General features: G+C 37.2%; 1 protein-coding gene and 1 long non-coding RNA gene across 3 annotated transcripts in view; one reads left to right on the forward strand and one right to left on the reverse strand.

Moving 5' to 3' along the window:
- The window catches only part of LOC135111719 (uncharacterized), a 12,295-nt gene extending 6,635 nt beyond the window's left edge, over positions 1–5,660 (reverse strand). The window contains exons 1-3 of one of the 2 annotated variants that reach the window (XR_010273888.1): positions 4,832–5,652; positions 3,567–3,687; positions 283–559 (exon numbers count right to left, since the gene is read on the reverse strand). This is a non-coding gene — a long non-coding RNA (uncharacterized LOC135111719). Of the gene's footprint in view, positions 1–282; positions 560–3,566; positions 3,688–4,831 lie in introns of those variants that run through there. The other variant, XR_010273889.1, reaches the window with a different exon arrangement.
- A 1,605-nt stretch (positions 5,661–7,265) lies between these two features.
- Positions 7,266–8,471, forward strand: LOC135111718 (ester hydrolase C11orf54 homolog). The gene has a single exon (XM_064025355.1). The coding sequence runs from the start codon at positions 7,397–7,399 to the stop codon at positions 8,321–8,323; it is 927 nt and encodes a 308-aa protein (XP_063881425.1). The 5' UTR covers positions 7,266–7,396; the 3' UTR covers positions 8,324–8,471.
- The last annotated feature ends 3,170 nt before the right edge of the window (positions 8,472–11,641 follow it).

Genomic DNA, 11,641 nt, shown 5'->3' on the forward strand with positions numbered 1-11,641 from the left:
TTCTTTGCTTATGTGAAAACTGTTCCAAAAAGGTTATGCAAATGCATAGCCTTTAGTGTAAAATTATTACACTGCAGTGTAATAATGAACTGAGAAAAAAAGTATGCTGAAAGTTCAGTACATCAGTTTATAAAGCATTTATCAGTCACAGAATATGCCAAACTATCTGGTCATGCAAGGAGGATGATGATAGTGTGATGAACACTTAGCATTCTACATATTGCCACAGCAGTAATTCAGCCTGATACTGACCATTTGGTTCAATAAATGAAAAGTCAGCCATCCCACTAGATTAAGTTCATTTGGTTGTATAAATGACAGGATATGCATGTAATAATTTGGTTGATAAAGGAGGGTTTATTTTTTCTATAATTTTGTTTTATATATTACATTCACAACACTTATTCAACAATGTTTTTCATATCTTCAATATATGAGTTTAATTTTGCTGTTGGTTTTTCATTCAGGTCGTCATTCTAAACACCCTGATGTGCAGCTCTCCATTAGACAAGATTCTTGACTAGTGGCCCTTCAAATGAAAGGGTTGATCATCCCTGATCTAAAAGGGATAATATAAATATACAAAAAAGTTAAAATCTTCATTAAGATAGGTAAAACCAATCAATATTGTAATGAATTTCATTAAAAAAATTTTGAGGTAATATGTATGCCAAAAAGACTTTGCAAGCCATCAAGAAAATTCTTAACTGTAGTAATGTTAAAAGGATACATCAACAAAGCTGATAAATTTAATGCTCACTTTTGGGAATGTTGAAGGAATACATATGATGGAACACAAGAAAACCCCTATGACATATGTTAGCCATGCAAATGTGAATCTAGGAAGTGACAAGTTTCACCCTGCAAATACTGAAACTGACCCTAGCAAAGAATCCAAATGAAAACATCTTGGTGGGCTCAGAAGAAATTCTCATGAAATTTCTTAAAGGATTCCATACACGTAGCATTTTACCTGATAATACCTCTATTGTAACAAGTACCTATAACTATTTTACCTCCTGGGAAGCATGCACTTATAGTTCCTCCCTTTAAAAGTGGTAATGTTAATTATTTGAGTGATTACAGGATACTGTCATATCAAAATTGTTCATCATCTCTAAATTATTAGAAAAGATTGTTGCTAATCAGCAGTTACTGCTCTGATATAGACTAAGTCCTTGTTATATCAGACCCCTTTATGTTGGATTTCACATTTATTGGACATGTATGATCTATGGAACATCCATCTGATTTATCAGACAAATGTAAGTAAATGAGGTGGAACATTTGGCCAGCAGTAGTGGCAGTGATGGAGTGAGTAACAGTAGGAGGAAGGAAGAAGGAAGGGAGGGAGAATGGGGGATGGTAGTGGTGGTGGTGAGCGATCACTACACCCACTAGGGTTGCGCTGTCTACCATAATTATAGTATTTGTCATAATTTGGTGTTTGTCTGCCATCTGCCATACATTGTCTACCATATGCCATATTTTTTTTTTATGAAACCTGGTTATTGAACTATATTTTCATACCTATGGACAGTCAGGACAGGAAAGGAAGTTCCTTAGTGGTGAGTCATGGGGTGAGGGAGGAGTTTAGGAGCAAAAATTAAATCATTGCCATATATACATGGTATGTATGTGGTTTAATATAGGTAAACTTTTGCCTAAATATAGTGTTTTAAATGTTTTATAAGAAAAAACTGTTATAAAGAATTTTATTAGTAGCCATAATTATATCAATCTTTTTTTATATTTATTACTGTCAGTTTACTTTATGGACAGGAATTATTCACGTTGCCGCTTTTATTGATCTTTGCCTTTATCGTCAGTGGCTTCCCCCCAATTAGTCCAATGCAAGGGAATCAACAAATAAGACTATATAAAATGTTCAGATGCTACAACATTTTGCAGATAAAGTAGTTAAAATGGAAGCTGAAAAATATGATCATGCAACTCCTATAAAAAAATAAAATAGACAAATATACTTTTGAAAAATGCACCACAATATATATGGGTTGTATGTGTAGCGGTATCTACAATTTTCTGCCATTGGGGAAAATTTATGAGATACAGCATTTAAGAGCATACAAGTACCAAAAACCAGAACAGACTAGCAGCAGAACCATTATTTGGACACAAATTATGGAATGATTAGCCTCAGTGTCATCACTAATTCTGGAAGACCACACAGCTTTGTCTACACTCAAATATGTAAATTTGTTTTTAAGTAACTCAATGATAAACTTTGTGTTTGTTGACACTATTACCATTGATATTTTAAATGACTATTGTACTTTCAGTGTTTCTTTTAAGTGTTAATTTATTCAGCTTTTTTTATCATTTTTTAATGATAAAAAATTATTTAAAATGATATATAATGAAATGATAAAAAATTAATTTATTTCATGTAATTCTTAGTTAAGACCTTCATTGCTTCATATTTTAACTTGGGTTAATCTGGATAATAGGTCCATGTTACATACAAGCACAAAACTCACATGTCATGTAGAAGGGTCGGTGACCTTCCTGTAAACGTAAAAAAATTGGGGGGGCACGTGTCTAGTATGGCTGTAATAGCACAAGAGTGGCAAAATTCGACATTTTCTAAGTCCAATGAGCTCTGCACCAGTTAAGAGTAAACACTGAAATTTTTTTTTGTTTATAACTGCAATTTGTGAACAGAGGCAAACAAGGTTTCATGGTATCCATACAGCTGATCCCTCCAATCATCTACTGCCACTCATGGGGCCATTCATGAGGCCACCAATTACGACTTTCCACAGTAAGTTCAGTTACACTTTGTTTTAGAGATGTGTCAGGCATTCAGATAAAGGCTCACTGTTATTTATTAATATGGCTGCCAAGTGGAGAGAAGTGAAGCAAACAGTACCAGTGTTTCGCAGGAAAAAAGTCACTATATGGGATATTTAGCAAAAGCAACATTTAAGATGCAATATACAGATGTAAAGAAGTTCCATGTGTTTATTGACAAAGCTGCCAAACTGTACCCACCTCCATCGCCCTGAGAATCTCCACACCACACCAGTAAGGCAGAAAGGTGTAATTTTTGAGATCTCTCATTATGTTAGATTATGCTAGATTAGGTTATGCTAGTTTGGTTAACATCCTAGTAGGGGGGGCTCCAGGGAGGCGTAGCCTCCCCTGGCTAGTTAGGTTAGGTTATGCTACATTAAGTTAACGTCCTAGAGTAGGCAGCCCCACCAGGAGTGACTAGGTTATGGAAAGTTGAAATATTGGGGTAAATTTTCTTATATTTCTGAACGCCCATAATTCACTTATTTTCTCCCTCACCCATCCCACATTCCCCACAGGTCCTCAGGGTTTAGAGGGGTTTGGGGGGAATGGGGAACGGACTTCTTTTCAATAAATACCTTAACTTGGGATTGTTTTTGTAACCTGACACTCTTGACACAAATGATCCACACTCTTACAAGAATAACCATGTTTTTGTGGAAGTAACTTATGTTTATGGAAATAATTCTCTCTCTCTCTCTCTCTCTCTCTCTCTCTCTCTCTCTCTCTCGTTATAGCGCACACCTACATACCTTTGAAAATTTCCTGTCCTAGCAAGACGCTGGCAGCCTCGGGCATCAGTTATTCAACAGGCCCACATCGCATCACAGCATTTCAGCCAGCTCTCATCTGCTTCAAAAGCCGTTTGTTGATCTGTGAAGTGCATGTGGAAAAATAAATAAATAAAAAATCGGTTGATTTGGCGTTTTGTATGAATGAAAATTCATTGATAAATAGTTTGTTAGATGGTTCACTATAAGTTTGATGGGATGTTATTTTGGATGGGCGTAAAAGTATAAGAATAATTTTGAGAATGTAGAGGACTAGTTTTGCGTGTATCATGGAAATGTGGAAGTTGTCTAGCACAGGCACTTTGACCAATTAATGAATGAGGATACAGGAGAGAAAGCAACCGTACCTAGCAGGGCTAAGAGCAGGTAATGAACGAGTGTTTATGCTCAGAAGAATTGGTACTGTACATTCCTTTCCTTTCCAGATCGAGACAAGGCTATTCCTTCCACTACCATTCTTACTTGTTGATACACATTACATATCATCCCTAAATATGTCAATTTCATTTCCCAAACATGTGCACTTGCAAATTTTTAATGAATCTTCTTTAGTTTCCGTTTTTTCTCTCAAACATCGTGCATTGCACCTGCTACATCACAGTCTAGCTTCCTGCCTCCTGTATCCCTTCTCCACTAGGAGTACGGAGGAGGGGAACGCAGAGGGAGATCGCAGTTGAGTATGGGGCAAAGGGCAAACGGTCAAGAGCCATTCAGGTATCACAGAATATGGCAGCCGTAATTAAATAGTAGGAGGGGGGCAAGAAAATCCATGACGGGCGAACAAGTGATCCGGAGCACTTCCACCACTGCGTACGCTCATTCTGTGTAAGATTGTAGGCTAGCTATACTCCGCCCCCCCCCCCCTTCTCTCTCTCTCTCTCTCTCTCTCTCTCTCTCTCTGAAGTTGCCACAGATTAATGGGTTTTACGAGGGCCCATAGCGTTTCACTATAAGGGCCATAATAAATTAGCATTGTATAAATCCGCAACGAGAGAGCGTGGCACCAAGAACGGGCACCTCAACTGGCATCTGACGGCCATTACAATCCGCCTCATGGAATGGATGCTAAACACTTCCGTTTCAGAACCTTTCTGAACTGTATTAATTTCACCGTGGCCAATGAAAAAGCCTCTACTTACCCTTAAACAATCGATGAACACTTAGGTTATCAAAAATGGACTATACAAAATGCAAAAAGATAAAAGGATATATAAATCCAAACTTACCATCACTCACGACGTCCCTACCACCATCTAACACAGTGGACTAAGGCCACCAGCCCCAGAAGTGCTCCGCCTGTCTCGCGTGGGCCGAGGCGTTGACATGAGGTGCGAGGCTTCGAACTATGTATTCATTCATCCATCATTACTGTTCTAGTTCTTCCATTAAATCGAGCATTTTTAATTTTGATTCAAGTTTGTATTTTACGAAAAAAAATGTAATAAAAGGTTTGTCTTGTGGAAGCAAAGTATAAACTACCATGATGAGTTAGAAGGCAAATAGTCATTAGCTATAGCTGACGAAGAGGTAAAGGAGAGCGAAGGATGAGAGGGGAAAGGCAGCTAAGTGAAGGATATGGTGTCTCTGTAATTCTTAAAACTATGAAACTTAAGACTGTGAGCAAATATACAATATAAAGAAACACTATATAAGTTATCCAATGAATACCAGAAGAGAAACATACAATGAAATATTAAAATTGCAAGAAACATATAATAATGCGTACGATACGAAGCAGTTTCTTTTCTTTAAAAAGCATTGGGTTTGAGAGATGCTGCCTCAAATAGGTTGTACTGTTGTTTTATGGTGGATAAACAAGAAATATCAAACAGGTAACAAGAGAACTGGTGTCAGTACGTAGCTGATATAAGAATAAATGACAAAGCCGAGGCTAAGACAAAATGGGCCAGTTCCACAACCACCCTTATTGTTATTGAAAGAATGTCCTTCAGACATCTTCCTCTAAAAAGAATATCTTAAGTTTTGAAGGAAAATGGTAGTGACGAGGCGAAAAAGAGACGGATCGATGAGGCGAGGGAGGAAGACAGTTGTCTCATCAAGGCAAGTTTAAGCCTTGTTTGTTGTTTTGCAGCTTACGTAAAACAGATATTACAGACCGTATCATCTATGATGGTGGTGGGGAGAGCTTGTCCATCCTGATAACCGGAGGGCATGATAAGAGATTCATGAACAGATAAGCGTAAGAACCCTTCCATCTGTGGTGGCTGAACTCTCAATGTGTTTATATATATATATATATATATATATATATATATATATATATATATATATATATATATATATATATATATATATATATATATATATATATATATATATATATATATATATATATATATATATATATATGAACAGTCTTGCTACATTGGCTACATTGTGTCCGAAAAAGTTGTCTATTTAAATCTGCAGGAGTTGCAATCACCTATACTCGCCGCACCGAATATTGGCCGGTGAGGCGGAGCTCGGGGATTCCCCCAGTGGTGCTACAAGTAATTTGTTATAGATTATAACACTGTCTACTCCTTCTTGTAACCCCGATTCACCTCCTTAACCCTTGTGGCTCTCTCATTGTTATGATTTTTTGTCACCCACCACCACTGAGATAAATATCAAAACAATGTTTTCTATACAAAGGTCTCGTTTCCTCAAATAGTAAACTTGGCATATCAGCGGACGTGAGCGACATTGCCGCTCTTCTGACTCCGCCCACCGCCTAGACTTTTACCTCAATGGTGGTGTGGAAAAAAAGTCAAACTAAATAAATAAAGTAGACGTGCAGTTTTATTAAATGTATTATATTATGTAATGAGAGAGAGAGAGAGAGAGAGAGAGAGAGAGAGAGAGAGAGAGAGAGAGAGAGAGAGAGAGAGAGAGAGAGAGAGCGGAAGGCTGGTGGGCGTTCCGTGGTATCTTTTGAAGACGCGGCAACACTGGGGAATTTCCCTTAGTAACTCCGCCTCACCGGCCAAAATTCGGTGCGGCGAGTATAGCCCAATGACTCGATAACTTAAGTTAACTGTTGACTTTTTTTTTTTTCTTTTTTTTTTTAGAAAATGATCTGCAGCTCGAGTTAAGGGTAAAAACAGTATCATTATCACTGAATGGGGTCTCTAGTATAGGGAAGGGAAGATTAGGATAAAAAGCATTTTACAATGAAAGATGTTAAAGAAATCTCAAATAAGGGGAAACGCTACCATTACGAGGATTAAGGGAATGTTTAAAATGAGGCAGTTAAATACAGTAGGTTAATTTTAGCACGGATGTACTTGCCACTCATGCCCTGTAAGAATAACTTATAGTACACGGGTGCACGTGCACCCATTTCGAATTCTCTCTCTGGTTTCTTTTAACTGTTGTTTATACAAGAGAGAGAGAGAGAGAGAGCGGCGGGGGAGTGGGAGAGGTTGCCAGTGGACGGATCTGTTGGTCAACTCGTAGTCTAGACACCTATGCGTATTGTCCCTCATAGGAACCGTGTTTGCAACTCATATCACCACTGCTTCAACTAATGGATCTGTATTTTTTGGTTGCAAAAGGTTGTCTATATCAAGGCCGCATTTATTACTATACCGAACATAGACAATATATTCTAGTTATCGTTGAATTTCTTCATTTTCTTTTGTTTTATGGAGTTAGAGAATGGAACTGACGTAGCAGTAGTAGGTGGCAGTGGGAGGCGAGTAGCGAATACGTAGCAGTTGAGCATTCTCTCGGGCAGCTGGAATAAGTAGAGCTCTGTGACGTGAGATACACGCTGTGCGACTGCCATCATGCTTCCTGTTGAGCACAAACCGTTGCACGTTCCCCCACTGGAGGAAGTGTCATCTGTCCTAGAGGCTGCCTTGAAAAAAAATTTTGCCGAGGCCGCAGTTTCAGTGGTAGAATGCCCGAATTTGACGAAAACACCCTACAATCTTGGGGCAGCAGGGCTGTGTGGTTCTCCTAGGTTGGCTGATGTGGGCGGAGTTCCCCACCTGATCCCCACCGCTCAAAAGGATAAACTGTATGACATAAAAGATTTGGCAGGTTGTGTTGACCTTCCAAATTCCTTCATCGTAGGAGCAGGAGCTGGTCCACACAAGTATATCGGCGTGAACAGTGAGCTGATGGCCAACGTTGTGGTGGGGAATGAGGCCTGCAATGGTTCCAGAGCTGCCAAGGTTGATGACGCAGGCAAATGTGAACTCTTAAGGTTACCTCAAGAACAAACCGGCTGTGCCTTGATGCTGAACATGTTTGCTAGCGAGGGCAAGGGCGGGAAGGTTCTCAAAGTGCAAGCTAAAAAGCGCATTGGAGACAAAAACTTGGTGAGTTGCCTGCGCCAAGCCCTGGAGAACCACTACGGAGACCAACCCGTCGGTCTGGGAGGAACCTTCAGGCTACTGCAGGGCAAGGCCAAAATACATGTCATGCCGGACTTCTCTCCTGTACCACTGACCTGTGATGATGACGTCAACAAGTGGCTCAATTTCTATGATATGGAGGCCCCGATGGTGTTCCTGTCCACGCTCATCTCTCGAGACCCCGGCCTGGACCTGCGCGTGGAGCATTCACATGGTTACGGGGACGACCGCGGCGGTCACTACCACTACGACACTACCCCGGACACCGTGGAGTATGAAGCTTACTACAACGTGGCTGAGTTCATTTACCGAGTGGACAAACCCGTCGCCACTCACGGCTTTGGAAGAAATTAAGTCACCTGTGCCTAGCTATCCATGATGGATGGACTGCTTATTTCAGAGGTTTAGTTTTGTTCCGTTCATCCACGTTTGGTAGCCGTATTGCTGACTGGGATATGAATTGAATATTTATATTCTTAATAAAGTGTGTAAAGGAGCATTATAAGTAGTATTTCCCACACCTATCCATATAACCTAGGTAGGCAACTTGCATTGCTGTCCAACCTTACATAAAGAGAACTCGCAAGTTTCACAAACTGATGCGGTAAACAGAAGTCTTAAAAATGGAGATATACAGTATAATAAAATTATAACAATAATAATAGTAATAACATCTAACACTACCACCTATATATGTATAGGTGGTAGTGTACAGCTGGTGTGTGGTAAGACGTGTTGCCTAACAAAATATAGGAAAGTTTTCTGCACCACCACATTATGCTGGGTCACAGTTACGTCGTTCCCCAAGCCATCAGAGAAGCCATTGTTCTCTACTTGTTTACTTATTAATGTTGTTGCACGGTCACCGAATTCTCTTTCTGGATATATCAGCAAACCAAGTGTAAGTACGTATTATTATTATTTCCTTTGAACAACCACAGTGCAACACAAAACACAAACTGGATTTTAAGACGATTAAAATACTGAATACAAACAACTCCAATTAAATACAAACATAGTAAAAATTACACATTTTCATACAGTAGTATGTATTTACTGATTGTGCAGACTTAAGCAATATGATTGTGTCATATGTAAGGTGTCACATGCTACAATATAAATGAACATTTGGGTTTCTACCATTTGCACACTGCCAATTAAGTATAGCCCACAAAGACCAACCATGTGGACATTCCTTACTTTAAAGGCAAGTTAACAGCCAAGATAGTACTGATCTATGCATGGCTATCCTTCCACAAAACATAGCAAATCCCTGCACTTTAGTTAATCTTAATACAAATGCAACTAAACAAGACCAAATAGAATAAAAAAAATATGGACCATTTAAAAATCCTTTTAGTAAGTATTTGTATGAAGACAATGGCAACACACACACACACACACACACACACACACACACACACTTTCGAGGTAACAATCATCCCAATCACATTCCACCACAATACAGATTCACCAAAACTTAGAATCCAACAACTATTTGTCATAGTTATATTAGATTTAAATAGAAATTTCAATGGATGGTCTTAAAAGGCACTTCATATTACAGTAAAATGTAGTTTCATCACAGTACACAAAGTGGTCTAAGTAAGAAAGGCATCAGTGAGGCAGAATTCAAACTTGAATACACCACCATCCTGCTCTATGTTGTGGATTTAACAAACATCTCAAGCAACTCTTCCTTGAATGCCATCTCATTTAAAACTTAGTAATGAACATGTCATGAGTGAAATTCACATCCAATGTACAATAAAAATATAGACATAAGATCACATCAAAAATCTTATGCAAGGGATTTAAAATAGTTCCAAGTTATGTCTATTATGTTGAAATGTAAAATATCACATTATTAAATCAAACTGCAAAATAATCACCTCATTCTAAAACGGTACAGTCCAGTAATATCACATCAATTAAGAATATACATTCTATAAAAAAAAAAAAAAAAAAAAAAAAAAAAAAAAAAAAAAAAAAAAAAAAGCCGAGATGCAAGCGCATGAAAAAACCTGTCAAATCAATTAGGAGCATACATCCTAAAAAGAAAACAAAAAACAAGCATAGATGTAAGCCCATGAAAAAACCTAAGATAGTCTCTGAAAAAAAAAAAAAAAGTAGGGATTATACTTAGAATCTATGTAAAAATGACAAGTAAAATTAATTGATAAAATAAAATAAAAAATATAGCCACATCATAATTAGTAAACAAGTAAGATCTAAAATGATAAAAATACTCAAGCTGATATCATAAAAATAAATATTAAATAAATAAAAAATAAATACATAATAATAATAATAATAATAATAATAATAATAATAATAATAATAATAATATAATGAAAACTACAAAATAAACCATGCACACAGCCTGACCCACCATACTACACAGCCTGGCCCACAGCAGGAATATTTGAAATGAATCAAACTTTTCTTTTGTACAACAGCCCTTTCTTTAACATGCAGGGTGGCATTCAAGAAAGAAAACCACAAAGCAGAAGAAAACAAACTAAAAGCAATAGGACTCAAAAGGAACAGATGACAAATGGTAAAACTGGACACACACACTGCATTTTGTTGATATTCACACTTCTTGCAGTATTCTAGAGTTTATAGCCTACAGGCACAACACTACTAAATGTATTCTAAATATCATCAGTACATACTGAGGCTATCCCAGCACTTATCAAGTAAGCATCTAGGAATGAACTTCAATGTTGCTATTTCTTTAACACCAAATATAGGTATGTACCTGGAAACACAGTGCTCAAATCCTTATCCTTACTTACTATAACATCTATGATTCAATATTTGGTTCACTTTAAACATAAATTCAGGGTACAGTTTCCATATCTATCAATATCTTTTAACATTCTCTGAGTACAAAAGAGCTATGTAAATATACATACATGTCTTTACATATAAAAACACTGCCTTCTCAGACACTTAGTTAACTCAGGAGAGAAAGGGTTCACCATCCAATAAATTATATACATACATTAGTTACATATTATAAAAATAAATCTAATTTCACTACAGAGAGACTCATGATGTAATAAACATATATACATTTTCAAACTTCCCCTGCTATTCCTTGCACATATGAATTTATAGCAGCAGATTATGGCATCCCAGCATATGTAAGCCACAAAAAAATAATCCTTCAAGACAAAAAATTATTTTCATGAGTTACAGAATCTAACACTATTAACAATTAAAACTGTCAGGCACTGTGCTTGATAGCATTTTTTCTTAATATTCTGTTATCACTATCTACCTCTGAAACATTCTGCCTTAATTTCATTCTTCCATGTTTCAATATCTTCAAATCAAATAACCTCTGGTACTACAGGGAGCTGCACCTTCAGTGAGCAAATACATTCCTTTAAATTTGTGAAGGTCTCTTTTATCCTTTCCAAATATGCTTTATAACTTTTGACTAATCTCTTTTCATTTAAAAATAAATGAATATATTTTCTTATAATCAAGAAAATGGACTTTTATTTGTTCATCACCTGTCAAATATTAAACTACAGACACAACAAACATATATTTTGCAAATATTGAATGGAATTTCATCTATACTTTTGCTACAATATTTCGCGACTATTTGATGACTAAGTATATCATGTGCAACTCTACAAGACTTGTGAATCACAT

The sequence above is a fragment of the Scylla paramamosain genome, chromosome 22 (assembly GCF_035594125.1).
Source record: "Scylla paramamosain isolate STU-SP2022 chromosome 22, ASM3559412v1, whole genome shotgun sequence".
Classification (NCBI taxonomy): Eukaryota; Metazoa; Arthropoda; class Malacostraca; order Decapoda; family Portunidae; genus Scylla; species Scylla paramamosain.